Source organism: Drosophila bipectinata, chromosome 2L, assembly GCF_030179905.1.
Source record: "Drosophila bipectinata strain 14024-0381.07 chromosome 2L, DbipHiC1v2, whole genome shotgun sequence".
Taxonomy (NCBI): Eukaryota; Metazoa; Arthropoda; class Insecta; order Diptera; family Drosophilidae; genus Drosophila; species Drosophila bipectinata.
In genome coordinates, this window is record NC_091736.1 from 12,102,599 (window position 1) to 12,120,845 (window position 18,247).

Below are 18,247 nucleotides of genomic sequence, written 5' to 3' on the forward strand. Positions count from 1 at the left end.
TGAATTTTTGGTGCGTGGCTTGATTGTAAATTGGAGCATAAAAATGGTTTACAAACCCGCTCTACCTCGACCAGTTCTTGAAAAGCGCAGCCAGGCAAACGCTTGTACATACATCATATAAACACATATATGTTTTCTGTTAAAAATGCATTTATTGTTATGTGTACCATTCTCATACATATTCACGTTCATACAATATGTGTTCATTTTCCTATAAAATGTTCGGTTGGTGTTTGTCGGTGTATTTACGACGTATGAAATATTCAAGCCGTGTGAAATCGCAGTTACAAAAATGGTTGCCGCCACCGCAATGGCGTCGCGCCGTCACTCTGCCACTTCTTGAATAATGACATTGACATGCCGCATCCTGGTGGCATACTTTTGTGTGCCACTATTTAAAATCTCTTAAATTGCACGTCATTAGGGAAAAGAGCAAGCCGGGTCTGCGACTCAAGAAGTGCCGAGTCTTCAGTCGAAAGTGTTTAACAGACTTGACTCACTCAAGACTTGAGTTTGTCTTTGAGGTTTCGTGGGGCATCTGCGTTTTAATGAACGCAGCCAAAAGACTTTCAGAGGATTTCAATATTTTATTACTGGGGCCGCGAAGATTGGTCAAGGCCTTGGCTAAACCGCTTCTAAATCTAACCTACAAGAGAAAATCATTTGGAAATGCTTGCAACAAAAATAGGTCAAACCAAGTGGGAAAACTTATTTGCGAGTGTCTTGATTGGCCATGAACTGTGACTTATTCGGTTATGGCAACAACTTGAGTTGCCATGAGTACGGCTTGAAGTAAATGTAGTTTTTTTTAGAATTTATATATTGTTTGGTGTTCTTTGAAATACAAGCGACCATTTGAAAGACCTCACCTTTCAGAGTTCCGCCATCCGCACGGAACTAAACAAAAGTTCAATTAACTTATCATCGAACAATGCTAAGCACTTAGGGTCAAAGTCACTAAGCGAATCTTTACGCTTATTTGCATTCATTTCGCCGAGTTTCAATGGCAAACAAAGCGATCCAGGAATTTGAGCCAATTTTGATTCGCTGGCCGCACATAATTCATGCTTGAGGCAACTTGAATGCTCAATAATAAGCACAAATGCCACAAGTTTCGCTCTGACTTTTATTGACTTGCCTCAGTTTGTGGTCGGGGCAGTGATTTCCATTTCAAATTAAATGTGTGCAATCGCAAGATGGTGGAAATAATTTGTGTATGAAATTTTCAAGGTTGTCCCTTGGACAGACCTCCCCAATTTGTTCCATTTAGTTCGAATTTCAATTTGATCTGGGACTCGGGAGTTAATCAATAAATAAGACAAATTGGTCCGACCATGTATTAATTTAATATGGCGTCTGTACATTGACTTGTTGGTGTGTGGGACACCATGGCGTATGCGCAACCCAAAAATAATCAATGCATTGAACTCTCGGCCAGCCTTGAAGTCAGCCACAGTTCCTCGGTCATTGCACATAAATATGCCAATGATATGGCTGATATAGCGTCCGAGAATTTTCCTTCGCTTTCCCTTCACCATCATCGCCCTCGTGCTGAATTTATTTGATTTTTTTGCATGTCTGAGACGTGTCTTTCAAATTTGCTTCGCCTTTGCGCTGATTTAAATTTCTAAGAAGCTGGGAGCACTGTGAGAATTTCTGAAACAAAAACAAGGTTTTGTTTCAATCTCTTTTTGGAATTCCAAATTAGAGCAAGGGTTTATGACCTAGGGTTTTCTATTGTTGCTAATAATTTTTGTATAGGTTTAACTCAAGATTTATTTTATTTACCCCACAGATGAGTCTTCCAACATACAGCCCGCATAGACTTGCCATTTTATTCTGGAAATATTTTAGGAGCCTTTGGTGCTAGCACGTTTCTGTAATGCTCCGTTTTTGGGCATTTGGAACAACGATGTCTAGCCCGGATTATAACAGTTCAATGCTTCCAGTTTGATGTGGGTTTAATTTGCTTGTTGCACTTTCGGACACAAGCAATGCCAGCTCCTTGACTTGACCCTGTTCCTACGGGAGCCTTGGCCATTGAATGGCCAGTTGGCCATGAGATGGTAGGTCCAGCTTGCCGCACCTCAATACACGCTTATTAGTCGTCCATCCAAGCTTTCCATATTAGTGTCACTCGAAAAGCCTGGCCAGAAGTTGGCCTTTAGGAAGAAGTTGCCCCCGTAAACGTTAAATGATGCATATTTCATGTGACTTACACGCCCAACTGAGATTGTCTGGACCGACTCGAGAGCTCTATATATTGCAATGGGGAATGGCTTGCATGCCTAGAGTTCCGTGCTGATAATGATTTGATTTTGATTGATTTTCGGGGTCGGTTGCTGGTATTGTGTTTTGAGATGAAGTCCCTCTTGATTTCGGCATATTTAATGAAACCGAAAAATCCTTCCATGACCATCCGCACCATCTGACAGCATTTTCTGCGTGCATTTATAAATATTGAAATAGACGTCAATAACGTTTTCACACGCCCTGTCACAAGGGCTTCTCCAGCCAGACCCCTGTCCTGCCCCCCGGCTAAATGGAGAGCTCAGGAGGTGGGAATTTCGGGTCTCGTGCGTGTCGCACCCAAAAATCTGTTAATAATGATGCTTGACATATGTAGGCAGTTGCTTGTAAGTTGGGGCCAACAAAATGGAAGCCAACCGAAAGCCGGCGCATTTGTGCGTGTGAAATATGTTTTGTCAACTTATTAAATATGCTCACTTCTCTGTTCCTTTTTTGGGAATTTGTCTTTGTCTGCTTTTATTTTATTTATTTATTTACGTTTTTTTATTTTGGTTGTGGCTTTCGATACGTGCCGGAGCATTTGAATGGCCCGAATAGCATAAACAAATGTGGTCTGCCTGGCGTATTGGGTGGCTTCGGGTCCACGCGGTTGAATTGATGCTGATGAAATGGTGAGGTGTGAAGCTGAGGGCGTGATTGAGTTCGGTTTGAATGGAGTCGAAATGAGTTATATCAGAAAAATATTTGCTGAATTATTGATAAAGTTTTCCATAACAATCGAGTTTGCTTTGGGCGCAAAAAACGAGGTGCCACTCTAAAAAAAAGAGTATGGAGAGTAACGTTTAAATATTCGTTGCAAATAATCCTTTAAAATGTTTTTTAAATAAATTTTTTTCAAATTCAATGGGTAGAGTTACTGTTGGAAAGTGTAACTTATTTACACAGTATACTTTTTTAGTAAGTTACAAATTTTTAAGGAAAACATATCAAGAAAAATTGTTGTATAATAGGTGTTATAGTAAGATAAGAAGTTAACAGAAAGTTAATATAGCCGAGTTTAATAAAAATGGAGGCAGTGTCCAAAATCATTAACTGAGTCACAACCAAAGGACATTCATCCCAGGGAACGAGCAAAGTTTTAGAGTCCAGTCCGGTTAGCCTTACCATTCAACTCCCATGTTTATTGTCAATTGAAGGCAGCAGACTCAGATACATACATAGAGTGAAAGCTCTCTGTTCCACAGCACTTATTTTTATTTAGCCAAAGAAAAGCAAACCAGAAAAAAGGCAGGTCAGGACAAAAAAGTATCCAAGCAACAGTTTCTCTTACTTAATTTTTGAGAAAAATATGGACTAATTTTAATCCTTCATATTTTAGTTAAGAGAATATTTAAAAATTACAAGGTAAAATGTTACAATTATTAACAAATACATAATAAAAATTTAACCCCTTCTATTATTGCTTACTTTAGTTTGAAATACCTCTAGATAGAGTGTATAGTTCCGAGGAAAATGTGGGACTCGGAGAAAAAATTTACTTTATCTGCTGGAGAACAGCTACGTGGTGATTGTCGGGCGGACAGACCGTCCTGTTGTTTTGTATCTCTGGACGGGTGGCTGTATTTACAGGTAAAACCCCATTGAAATGTGGCCCGTGTTTTGTTTGTGAACAATCTGCTTTTTGTTTTCGTCGTCTCGTTGGCGCCAAGCTGCAAAAAGAGCACCAACAACAACGGACAAAAGCACAACTTCATTTTAATGGAGTAGACAACGTCAGCCATGGCGACACAAAACGGGCGCCACACTCGATTCTTGCATGGGTGGGAGGGTCTGTATTCACACCCGAGCATCCACACGCCCCTTTTGGCCACCTAACCCGCCCGCCCTGTATGCGTGCTTTTAACGGGATCGCTTCGGGACGCCTCCCTCCTACCGCCCACACTTCATGGCCATGCTTAATTATCGCATTAAATTTCTAGTATTGGCAGCCATAACTTTTTGCCACCTTCGTTTTATGGCCGACAATTTGCGGAACAATAGAAATTATTGCGAGAATTCAAACACGATTATTCAATTATTAGCCAGGAAAGGACAAACGACAAAATATTTCCCAACAGCATCGCTACGTTGTACAATATTATTTAATTGTTCAGATTTAACAGGAGAGATTTTTAATCAAACGTTCTTTGCGGCGAAATGTTTGTTAATCTTGATGGCAAGATTACTTGGTTACTTGATAACTTGGTTAACTTGAAATATAAATTTAAATATATTTCATTTCTAGTCCATTTTTAATGCATGAGAGGACAATAAGACAACCAACGAAGTGTATATCTTTTCCAACTATGATCCGTTTCCTAAGCGGAATACCTTAAACGATTTGTTCGATTCCCTATAAATTTTTATAATAACTTACAAACAAAATATTTTTTAAAAGGCCAATTATTGGCCAATATTTTTCCGTATCTTGAGCGAAGTACCTTCAACGATTTGTTGAATGATTCTTTTTCAATCTGCATCAAAATCTAAGAACAAAATATTTTTTTAAATTTTTTGTCAAATTTCCTGGGGAGTCGCCTTCAAAAATGGGGAAAGTGCATGGAGGCACAATATGGCCCACAGCGAAGGCTATATCTTGGAAACTATTCATCCGATCCTTGAGCAGAGTACCTTAAACGATTTGTGTATTGATTCTCTTCCAATCTGCATCAAAATCTTAGAACGAAATATTTTTTAGATTTTTTGTCAAATTTCCTGGAGGGTCCCCTTCAAAAATGGGGAAAGTGCTTGGAGGCACAATATGGCCCACAGCGAAGGCTATATCTTGGAAACTATTCCTCCGATCCTTGAGCGGAGTACCTTAAACGATTTGTGGATTGATTCTCTTTCAATCTGCATCAAAATCTAGGAACAAAATATTTTTTAGATTTTTTGTCAAATTTCCTGGGGAGTCGCCTTCAAAAATGGGGAAAGTGCATGGAGGCACAATATGGCCCACAGCGAAGGCTATATCTTGGAAACTATTCATCCGATCCTTGAGCAGAGTACCTTAAACGATTTGTGTATTGATTCTCTTCCAATCTGCATCAAAATCTTAGAACGAAATATTTTTTAGATTTTTTGTCAAATTTCCTGGAGGGTCCCCTTCAAAAATGGGGAAAGTGCATGGAGGCACAATATGGCCCACAGCGAAGGCTATATCTTGGAAACTATTCGTCCGATCCTTGAGCGGAGTACCTTAAACGATTTGTGGATTGATTCTCTTTCAATCTGCATCAAAATCTAGGAACAAAATATTTTTTAGATTTTTTGTCAAATTTCCTGGGGAGTCGCCTTCAAAAATGGGGAAAGTGCATGGAGGCACAATATGGCCCACAGCGAAGGCTATATCTTGGAAACTATTCATCCGATCCTTGAGCGGAGTACCTTAAACGATTTGTGTATTGATTCTCTTCCAATCTGCATCAAAATCTAAGAACAAAATATTTTTTAGATTTTATTGTCTAATTTCCTGTAGGGTCCCCTTCAAAAATGGGGAAGGTGCATGGAGGCACAATATGGTCCTTAACGATGGCTATATCTTGGCTAATATTCATCCGATCCTTGAGCGGAGTACCTTAAATGATTTTTAGATTTATTCTCGTTCAATCTGCATTAAAATCTAATAACAAAATATTTCTTTAGATTTTTTGTCAAATTTCCTGGGGAGTCCCCTTAAAAAATGGGGAAAGTGCATGGAGGCACAATATGGCCCACAGCGATATGGCCCAATATTCATCCGTTTCTTGAGCGGAATACCTTTAAATATTTATAGATCGATTCTCCATTTATTTGTAACAAAAGCTAATAATAAAATATTTTTAAGATTTTTTTTTCTATTTTTTGGTTTCTATTAGTGTTTCTGGAGGAACCATTAGTGACTGCCACTCATTATTGTCATCTCATATACAGTGGAACCGAAGCTCGATGCCTTTGGGGCCCTTGAGTAAATGACATTTGTTCATTTCGTAGAGAAGATTTCCTACGGCGAGGCTTCGATTCAAAAAGGCCTGCAAGTGCAAAAGAACACGAGCAGAGTACACCGCAATAGTACCGCTGCCATCCAGCCACCTAATAGTAAAGGTGTCATTAACAAAGCCCACATGGGCAATCCGCTATTCCCGCGCTCCCCTCGCCACTCATCCCTATTACCAACAAAACCAGGCCGAAAGCCCTCGCAGCCATTTTCCAGCCGCGTCAACATAATTGATGAGTTTGGCTCTAAGCAAGAGGCGATGTCGACATCGGTTTGGCGGCCGGCGCTTCCTGAGGACTGTGTTTGTGTATTTGCGGTAACCTCTCACACACACACTGGCGCGTCCTGTCCCACACATATACACCCACACTCAGTCACACACACACTCATACGCAGCACGTTTATGTTAGTAAATTGGCTTATTTTGTCGACAGCTTAAGTCCCTTGGGTATTTATTGAAATTTAGTTGAAAATAGCCAAACACTTAGGTTGGCATTTCGGGCCCACTAGAAGATAAATGATGGTTGCCTGGTAGCACCTTCGGATTTATGTATGCATGTTATTTGATTACGTTAATATTCCTACGTCCATCAGAATAGTGGTAAGAGGACCTTTTCGAGTCAAGTAAACGGATATGTAGAATACATTTCTTTGATAATACAAATATATATTCAATAATCAAAAAAATAAATTGCATAGCATGCAAAAATAAAAATCCTGGCATCCCAAAAAGGCTTTAAGCTTTTGTCATTTCCATTAGGCGATGGCATAGCATTATCCACTCTGGGAAGTCGACTTGACACATCGCACTTATGGATCATGGATCTGCTCATGCAGTCACCGGCAAAGGACCTCAGCTCCTTGGCGGAATCGATGCCGCAGAGCAGGGCCGCCCTAGTGTAGTAGCAGTCGAGGACATCGTTGAAGATCTGGCACACCTTGGTCTTGTTTCGGCGCTCGTACCAGTCCGCCGGAGCCTCACACTCGATCATGTCAGTGCGCAGTTCCTTGAAGCAGGTGTGCGCCTGCTGTAGTCCGGTGGAACGCTTCCGGTTGCTACCCTCCCCGCCATCGCAGACTTCCTTTCGGAAGTAACTCAATCCGTTGGCCAGATTTCCGTATATGTTGTCTGGCGCCAGGACGCATAGGCGCATCGAATTCTTTATGTTTTCCAGCACATCGTGTATTTCGGCGTGAGCCAAGAATCCGTGAGCGACGTCTGCGACAATAGTAGAACAATCCTCTCCGGACTCACCACATACAGTCTGGCTAGTTGCATCAATATCGGGTTATCATCGCAAAGTCTTGGAGGGGCATTCGTTACTCCCGATTTTGCTCGACTGCCAGACGGGGCGTCGATTTGACGAACCGGATTAGACTTTGGCTCGTATCCCGGTGGACAAGTAGCCCCTTGTGTTCCGTGGCGCATGGAGTGCGGCTGTAATCCATATCGGTGGAAGTACCAGGGAAACCAAATGGCCAAGCTGGTGTTTGGATAAAAAACAACCAGCAGGAGGAGAGGGATCCAGACAGATATCTTTGCTGACATGGCTTTTGACAGCTTGAGTTATACTTAGTAATGAAATATGTTATTTTGACATGTAACACTTTGTTTTAAAGTTCTAAAAGTAAACCAGCATGTCGCTGTCTCCAAATAGACCTAGAAATATAATAATCTTCTCAAAGATTATAAACCAAGCGTAAAATTCTCTATTTTGAATGGTTCTTAGAAAATACCAGTCTTTATTATCTGGGAATTGCCACAAATGTAGAAAATATTTTTGTCACCAACAGAGAAAATCTCCAATGCATACCGAATAAAACCCAATAAACTTTGCATCAGAGATTTTGTCAGAGATTTTTATTCTTTTCTCAAGGCACTCCCCCACCCATTCTTCTGCGAAATTATCACAGAAATTGCAAAAGGCACCGAACGTAACCACTCTTGGCCAATCCCACCCCTGCCCCAGAACAAATGATACAATATATTGTTAAATTCAAAATGAAATCCTTGCCTTTTATGCTGTCCATTCGGATCTGTGCTTGAGCAAGTCCTTAACCAGAAAGGACTAGCCGGAGGGTTGCCTTTATCAAAGCGCACACCTTGAAGGACTCGCGCAATTCTGCTCGCCTTTTTTGTGCGAATTGTCGACGAGTGAGTGTGCCGAGTGAATTTTATTAGTACTCATAAGTTGTAAAGTGTATGGCAAAGGCAACCCAAGACAGAACAAGATGATTTCCCAGGATCTCCCTATTTTCTTCTTTGCAATTGTCGCTGCGGCAGACTTTTGTGCGTTCGCCGCACTTCATGTTAAACAGATTTTTATTGCAGTTTTTTATTTGCCAGAGCCCCTCGCACCCTCTGTATGAAATCCTCAACCTTCTGTATGAAATTTACTTTGTCGCTTATTCTGTCCGCCTGTTGTTGCTTTCTTTTTATTATTTAACATTTTGATGCTGAAGGAAATGAAATATTTTTGCATGTAAAAAACATTCGACTTCATGCTGTGACAATGTTTTCGCGCTGTTTATGTGGACGCTTGCCGCCTCGGAACCAGAGATCAGATTCTGTTTTTATTTTATTTTATATTTCGGTTCATTTCCGTCACGTAATAAAATAGCAAGGTAAATATGCAAAAGAGCAGCAATTTAAGAGCTCATAAATAAAAAGAGATTCACATTCACCAGGGGCAGATATACACACTCCAGCCAAGAGCAGAGTCCCCTCACTTCATTCACTTGTCATTATCTTCATCGTCACTTCATCGGGCACACGGGATGAAATCTCCACATCCCCGGGAATAACTTCATTAGGGACTTCCAATCATTAATCTTTAGCTCCTGGGCTTATAACAGATTGTAGTGTGTCCTGAGCAGGACCTATAACAATTAATTGACGCGATGGACCGGGGCCGACGAACCAACATGCCAGTGTATTCCGGGCATTATCTAATCCAGTCGATGGCGAAATTATGTCATTAGGTTCGGCCATGTTCAAATTTGCCCAATGAACTGTGTTAAATTTTCTGACTAATTGCTTCTGTATGCGTATGTTCTGTCCCGGATGCTATTGGCAAATTGTTGTTAGCTCACCGCAAAAAAAAAAAATAACAAATAAAGCAACCAACACAAAGCCCAAATATAAAAATTAATTGCTTTTTGATGTGCTGGCCAGGAAATAAAAGATAAAGCGGTCGTAAGATGAAGGTTAATTAGAGGGATGGAAAGCATAAAGAGCTACTGAAAATTTAATAAAAATACAAAAATTATCATTAGGAAACTTTAAAAAATATGCCAGGTATGAGGATAATGAAAAATAAAATGTATATTACATTTTGACGCATTATTCTACCTCGTTATCCTTTTTATTATTCTCAATTACTGACGTGCATTATTCACTTCAAAATAATAAAAATCAACATTCATTTTCATAAAAATTTCATACGGCTAGACTTTGCGACGCCGGAAACTTATTGCATTTTAAGTGTATAATTTCGCACATAATTTAATGCAATTAATTGAACATTAAAAATTGAACTGCAAACAACAAAAATGAAAACAAATGGCCGGAAAAGAGGGAAGACTTAATGCAAATCACTCACTCGCAGGACACATGAATATACATATCTACATGATTGTTTAAATCATTTTTCAGTTTATGTTAATGCACTTACGCTCGGAGCTCTGCTAAATTTTTAATTGCATTTTCATTAAAATCAATAAAAGGAGAAACTTCCAACCAGAAGAACTTGGTGAAGAGAACTCTTTAAAACTCAATGTAACTACCGAGTGCACTTCTGCATACTGCTACCCAAAAACTGGTTGAAACAAAATCGAATAAAAATGGCACTTAATTTCGCTTAGAATGAACTTTTTAGCCAGCTTCAGGTGTGGCTGCCATGGAATGAAAAACTAATGAAAAAGCCAACAAAGTAGGAGCACTTGTTCGGTGGTAGCGGGTGAATCCGGGCAAATGGAAATTAGATTGCCGAGAGCTTTGGTCACCCGCCAGACAACAACTTGATATAACTTTTGCAGCCGCAACTCCTTCGGCCCCAGTGGACACTCATTTACCCGGGGGAAAATGGTGCTCCAACTCCCGGTGCAACTAGTTCAAGTCGCTGCCAGTAATTATAAATTTACCCAAGGAATTACCCAGGCGCGTTGAGTGCATCCCAGCCCCCTGCCTCTGCCCCAGACCCCCTGGGAGGGGGCTGAAACTTCCGAGTGGCAACAAGCTGAAGAGATCCTAACTACCTACGCATAATAATATTATTGATAGATTACGGTGGAGCTCGAGTGGGTTTGTTTTTGATGAAGGGGGGCCTGGAATGGGGTTAAGCATTTTAGTGGCAAAGTTAACAAAGTTGATCCAAAAGTCTGTTTGCACTGCACTTTGCCAAAGGTAGAACTAGTTTAGATAGTTATTATAGAAAGGCTATGGAGCAGTGGCAAGCGGTTGCCTCCACCTAATTAAGTTGGCGAGCCCTTATAATCAGGTGTATTGTAAATGCAGCCGACGTTACTCTAATTAAAAATTAAATAATGCACATATCTAAGTTTTGGTATCTGCTTCATTGTGAGGCTTCAAAATTGTAGTAATGCATATATCGAAGTTTTGGCAAATGCCCCAAATAGTAGGGGATTACATTTTTGATGCAAAAACTACTTTAAGCTGCGTCAGAAGAAAAAAATTCTGTAACACTTTAAGCATACGGCCTAAAGCAGAAATCGAAAACTGAAGCTTGCTCTCGAGCATTCCTCTTGGGCCCTTATAGGCCAAATGAAAAGCGGCCAAAACCAAATGCGGAAGTGAAAGGTGTTAAGACCAGAGCAAATCCTTGAAGACTTTGAGCCGAGTCTTACCTGGGCTACGATGTTTCTGTTTTTTTCCCTCTACTGTTTCCGATTTCATTTTGGGTTTTCTCCTTAATTTTGTGTTCGGAAAAAAACGTAAAGAGAACGAATCATAATAGTTCTTAAAGGACGAAAATGAGAGGCTTTAAGCAAGGACCTTGATATTTGTTGTGTCATATTTTTACTTGCATTTCTATAATGAAGCAATCAGAAGAAAGCAGGGGCAGTCACCTTCAAGCCATAAATAAAATACTACCTTATGTACCTTACAATATTTAATTAAGTAATCTAACAACACAATTTCGAGGGTAAAAACCTCTAATCTGTATGCAACATTTCTCAGAGTTCATCCAGTCTAAGCCCTCCAAAGTTATCTTCTAAAGCAGTAGCCCCTTCTTCATATCCGCGCTTTCGCTGCAACTTTTACCTAAATTACAATCACTTAGGACACTTTTAGCAGACATTATGCACTCATTTTAGACTTCCGTCTAATTTACATGCTATTTAAATTATGCTGCTTCTCCTGCTGCTCGTGCTGCTCCGGCAGCTCCTTGGAGGAGCCAAGCAGCCCAACAAAAGCCAGCACCCAATATATAAAGCAGCTTCATCAAAATGCCTGTCTGCTCGCCCTGTCCTTTCCTGACTGCCCGTCGCCTCCAGTCCTCCAAGAACCTATCTTCTGCCTGTTCCTCGCCCTCCTCTGCTGCTTCTAGATGCTGTTCAAACTTGCAACAGCTGCCGCAGCTACTTTGTAAAAACTTTTGTATGGCATGCGGAGCTAGAGGGACGTGGCGGCTGCATCCTTTGGATCGCCTTGCTTAGCATCTCCAACTGCATAAAATTTTGCCCAATATAATTTAAAGAGCACCCCAAGTGGCCTTTCTCCCACTACGCCCCTGGCACCACACCTACATGTATATCCTTTTCCTCTATCTGTCTGTAAGCTTTTGCAATAAAAATGAATTAAATGCAATGAAGCAGCAGAAACAGCAAGGTCCACAGGGAGAAAATTTTATCAAAGAGGTTCCGGAGGGTTTGCTTTATTTATTTGTTTCTTAAAAATATTTATGAATAAGAAATATTTAAGTACGATGGTTTTAATAAAAAAGGCCTAAGAATATAAAATTGTAATTGCTTTAGTAAATTTATTGTTTTTTGAAAATATTAATTTTTATATAACTTAAATAAAATAAATGGAAATTCATCCTCAAATGTTTGCTACGTGTAGCATCATCATTTCACCGCCACATCCGCTGCCGGCGCCTCGGGTCGCGCAAATTGTTGCAACAAAGTGGAAAGTGGAAAGCAGAGCCAGCAACTGGTGTCAGTTATTGTTGGAGCTTCCACGTGGGGCAGCAGTAGCCAGGTGGGGCCAGGTGGTGCAAAGATGTACAAAGTACGGTGGGGTATTCGTTAACGGCCACGCCCATTCGCCTGAGCTCCCAGTCGCCCCTTGTTTCTGTATTTAATGGCAATTTGTAGTCGAAGACGGCGGCTTCATGCAAATTTGCGGCTTATAGTTTATCAAGCTTGCCTCGTATTACGGCTCATCTGCCACCATCCACCTCCTCCACCACCACCAGGAGCTGCACTCCTTCAGGTAATCCATCAGGTATTTCGAAATGCGTAAGATTGCACAAAATGCGTAAATGGTTGGTTTTGTGTTGCTCGAGCTGCCAAGAGTTTCTATTTTAGTAGCTTTCTGAGCTTCCTTCTCGCACGAAAGCGTTTAAACGCCAAACGCAGATGCATGAGGTTGAAAAGAGCAGGGCCAATAAAGAAGATTCATTGTTTTTTATGTAAAAATAAACTTGGCAGTGAAATTTAAAGTATTATATTTTGAGATGCAGATAAATAAATAAATTACATTAAATAAATACGAACACGAATAATAAATATTTTAATTTATAATGGAACAGAAAATATTTTTGTTCCACATTTTCTAATTCAATTCTTGAAAATGGAAATTGGGATTCTTGAACTGTCTTCGGGTCTGTAACGTCCCTCTTATGCAATAAAAAATTGAAAGTTTTTCTTAGTAAAATAAAAGTTAACTGGCTACTGGAGGATAACAATAAAGGTCAGCTAAGGGATTCAAAAATTCTATCAGTTTAAAAACAACTTTTCCAGCCACTTAGGTTTTTTTTACTTTTAAGAACAACAGAAAAAGTGCGTCCCACATGGCGTATGAAAGTTGGCAACTTGTTCGCGTGCTTTTTTTCATCTTAGGCTACTACCAAAGTAAAAAAAGTGAAATAAAAAGAAGTGCAAAGACAGGCACCCAGGGAATCGGAGTGGTTGTTGCTGCTTTAGTCGAGTATTTGAGAAAAAAAGCAACGAATTGCAGTAAGCTATGCAAATTTTTCTTGCTATTGTGGTGCCTGCCGCATGGTGTTTCAGCCTTTTCTTTAGCAAATCAAAGCCGAAAGCGGCAAAGGAAACCTACAGCAGCTAGAACCACTCCTGCGATGTCCTGTTGCGTCAGGGAAAACGGAAAACGTGCGGCAGCACTTAGCACGCTCAGACTTTTCCTTTCTTTTCTCCTGTCTTCATTCTCCGTTCGCCGTTATCCTTTCCCATTTCTCCAGCTTTCCTTAGAGCAGCTTCTAGCATTATTTCTGCAGGATTCACACAGCGCCCCGTCCTGCGGGATCCTCTCTTCAGCTTTTGTTTGCACATCCCTGTTTGTGTTGTGGTTCCCATCACCCTCGTCCCCACCGCATGCTGCTATTTGTTTGATTGTGGAATATTTGCATCCAAGTATAGTTTTTATTGGCACAGCGTTGACACTGATAAGTTCCCCTCGGGCAATCTCCTCTCGTTTTTCCCCAGGAATTAAATAACAGCTCAGTGTGGGTGGCAGTACCGAGGCAAGGGCCGATGTGGATGTGGAGGAGGAGACCACTTGAATATTAATTAATGCTTTTGGTTATTTTACCCACTTGCCCACATCGTTCTGGGTGCGCTGCACCTTCCTTTCTGTTTCTTTTCTGTGCTTCAATATTGCCCCTTTGGCTCCCGTCGATTCGATTTGCATAATAAACATTCTGTCACTGGTCGCCCAGGGGGAAGCTGGCGTTTAATAAAAAATTATTGAAATCTAACTGGCTTTGAGGAAGACGAGCAACGGTCACAACCAGATGTAGGATATTTGTGTAGTTGTGGAAAAAAGGGAAAAAGTGGGGAAAAAATGTATACAAATACTTTTTAAGTTAAAGTTTGGCAAGGATTCTAAAACAATCTGTGAAATTTAACACTAACTTAGAAAACAGTTACAGTAGAATCTTCAATTTTATCTCTCAAGCTCTCTAATAAAAGGCGAAATTCACAAATCGAGTGAGAGGCCTAAAAGGGAGTGTAGACAAAGCTAAAAATGCGATGCCGATGGTCAGCGTTTTTTAGACTCATGTGAAATGGAATTGAAAACAAGTTCAAAACCCACAAAAAAAATGAAAATGGAGAGACTTGTATACTGCTTTAAGTTTCGACTAAGGCATACCCTGATTTTATTAGCATATATTTGCGCATAATATATGTAAATATACTTCACTTGAACACTACATAACAATTATATTTATTGCGACAATAGCTATCATTTAATTGCACAGCTTTATCGAACAATACAATACCCTTCTTTATCAAAAGCTAGTCCTGTGAATTCGATTGATCCCAGTCAAAAGTCAATATGCCCCACGGCTATGGATGTGTACCTCATATTGGAGCCATTCAAAGGGGTATGCTTGGCTCCACTCGGGGCTTTTGTGGCACAACTCTGTCCATTCATTAGAGGACGAGGCATTTCGCGGGGCGCAGTCAATGCCATTGCATATTTGGGAGCGCAAACAGAAGGCAGCCGTTAGATTCGAAATCATCGCAATATTCGGTTTCATTTTCTCTTCACGGGAGCGGCACGTGTGTGTGGATAGGTGCGTGAGTATCTGTGAGACAGGACGTTTTGTATCTGTGAGTGTGGGGGAGTGTGTCTGTGTGACGGGACGTGCCACCAATGGCGGAAATTTCATTTCAGTGTAACGGTGCGCCTAATAAAATATTTATTCACCGCCCAAACAGGTGCGAAATTTTAAATGCAAGCATTTGCTTTTTACACTCTCCTGTTTTCGTAATGTAATGTAATTTTATTTACTTGAACATTCTGTTGAAAGAAGCGAAAATTGTCACCCAAAATTTTTTTCTTTCCCCCAAACTGAATTTGTTTCTCTTTCGTTCAATTTGCGTCCCTGGGATGGGGGAAATGATTTCGAGTGTGCACTTCATTAACAATCAGCATCGTAATGAGGGGATATATGAGACGCAGGATACAGGATCGGTTGGTAGTCAGGCGCGTGCTTATCGGCTAATACGTGCGTGGTACTTGCCAGAATTTATTTTTGTATTTGTCTGCATATTTGTTTTTTGTTCATTAAACTCGTTATTAAGTTTCTGCGCATCGATTGCCAAATGAATCCGCAACGAATTTCACGTGTGCTATTTACATTTTTCGCATTTTATGTTTGCATTACAATTAGTTTTCAAACTTATTTTAAAATTCCCTCACGGTTTCGACAGTTTCATTTTACTTTATAGGAAAGCAATTAGCGAAATTTTGCTATTTAACAGTTAAAGTTAATTGAGGTATGTTTCTCATAATTTCTGGTAATTATCGGGTGATTATATTATGACCATTAATGAGGGTAATAAAGTATTCTACTGTAATTTTCTAAAATAAAATTCCATGAAATTGAGTCCTTACCGCCATGTTGAGACCAAATAAGCCAACATTCGAATCTTAGTAAAAAATAGTACTTAAAATTCTACGATCGAAAAGTTATAACATTTATAAATCAGAAAAAAAATCTTCTGAGAAAAATCAGAAGTATATGGAGCTTAAAAGACTTGTTAGAGTATCCAAAACGTGAAATTTTATTGACAATTTTAGCCAATATTTTACTTATTTTTCATCGGATTTGAAAAAAGAAAACTTATAAGGGATCTCATTGCCTTTAATCTGAATAAAAATATAATACAAACTGACAAATTAGATACCAGCTTTAAAAGACTTTAATTGACTTTAGTTAAAGAACTTTTTTGGTACTAATAGTTCTTCGCCTTCATTTAAACTTCAGCTATTAAAAGAAGAATATTAAATTTCTGCAACTTTGGTTTTTTCTCCCTCAAGTTCATAATACATCTTCGACCTAAATGTATTTGGCTGAAAACAGCAACACAGTTCACTTATCATCCACTTTGCACGCAACATCAACTAGTCGACTTGTCTCGCTGTTTCTGTCTAAGGGAAAAAGTGAAAAATATTTGTTTATCTCAACATATCTAACTGTTAGGCTACACAACTGCATTTTCCTTTCCGGTGCACACTCCGTACCCCCGGCTGAATGTGAATCCGAAAATGGGGAAATATGTATGCGAATCCTTGGCTAGCCTCAGGCGTGCTGTTTTTCTGTTTTGGCTTTGATTTTGATTTATGTTGCAGCAAACACAGTCAACTGAAGTAGAAGGAACAGCCGCCGCCGTGGACCAACCCCAGAAACCTCATTTGCTACTTACTTTGTCGCATCATTTCACCATAGACGACGACACTCCCTGCCAGCCCACAGGCTCCACTATGGTATTCCGAGGCATCCGAGCTCCAAAAACTCTAACCGCAGCTGGGAAACGCATGCCAACGCATGGACGCTGTGATTTGTCTCTAGTTTTGTTGTTCTTCAGCAGGATTCTTTCAGGCGACAGGGTAAATGTTTTTCATCCCCTGAAGGTTTCTAACATAATTGTGGTGGTGGTCGTGGTAACCTTTAAGTATTCAAGAATATATATTTAAAATAGTTCATACCAATACATCATACTATAATCGAAAGGCTTTTATTAATTAAAATTCTTTAGACCTTATTAAAAATAACTAATATTTTTTAAAGAAGTGTACTACGTTGTCAAAAACTTTGAAAGTAAAATAGTATATTGAGTGTTTACGTCTCATAGAACTCAAAATTTTGGTGGTAAAAGTAGCGGTGGTAAAAGTAGCATCTACCATGACAGTTGGCAAAGAGACAAACTTGCTTTTAGCCCAACTCAAAGACGTAGAAAAATATACATATATATAAGGGCAAAAACTACCAAAACGCTTTGTTTGACTTAAATTTATGGTGATGTTTCTTTTTTGTTGTTACTTGGCAAGCTCCCAGCTGACTCATAGGAAGTGCCTGAGAATGGCAGACAGTGTCTGGTGTCTGGTCTGTCTGACAGTTCTTTTTCCAGAAATGTTTTAATTCCTCGGGCTCGACACCATAATTTACACACTCGTACTCCCGGGGTTTCCAGCTGGTTGGTCGGCCATAAAATTCTTGTTTGACTTGCATTCCCGCCAATAATTATGTTTGCACATTTATGTAGTCTTTGGCGGCGCTTATTAAAATTTATATGACAATTCGTTAGTTTGTTGTCTGACAGAATGATACAATGGGCTCCTTGCGAAGCTCTTGATTATTTTTTGTGGCCATAATTCGGAGGAGGGATGTCTGATGTTTGCACTGGAATTCCATTGTAGTTTATTTTTGGTTTTATTAGCTATTCCTTTTTGGTCCTCAACATATGCCCATCAAGGATGATTGCATACTTTCTGGGTGCTACGCCTGTTTATGTGGCTAGTGAGCCTCCAAGCACGCACTAAAAAGTCCGCCATTGAATGGCTTCATATTTTTTATGATTTTATCAGTAAGCTCGCAAAAAAGGAATATTTTTTGAACATAACTTTTGGTTTGATAGTTAAGCGATTTTTATGTGGCTAACGTTGTCGATATATTGTTACAATGTTGCCGAATAGCTTTATATTCAATATTTTAAAACGCATTAGTTTTACTCACTGAACTTGTCGAGACTTTGTATGACTTATGATCTAATTTATTTTGAAACTCAAACCCGAAACTTCTGGGAGACCATAAAGCAGCTTAAAATGTTCGGTCCGGCTAATTAGGGTGCCAGCAAGTAAAAATAACATCTCCCAGAAGCTTAAGAGCTTCCTTCATGAATTTCAGATACTCAGACCATACAACTCAAAACTTAAGACCAGCAGAGGAGAACCAAAACCAGAAACATACAAAATAAATGTGCCGGAAT

General features: G+C 39.8%; 1 protein-coding gene across 1 annotated transcript; it reads right to left on the minus strand.

The window, feature by feature from the left end:
• Window positions 1-6,921: 6,921 nt before the first annotated feature.
• LOC108125280 (uncharacterized) lies at window positions 6,922-7,868 on the minus strand. Its single transcript, XM_017241409.3, is given in 2 exon segments — window positions 6,922-7,458; window positions 7,461-7,868. Coding segments are annotated over 2 exon segments (876 nt in total). The 5' UTR covers window positions 7,815-7,868; the 3' UTR covers window positions 6,922-6,936.
• Window positions 7,869-18,247: the final 10,379 nt, after the last annotated feature.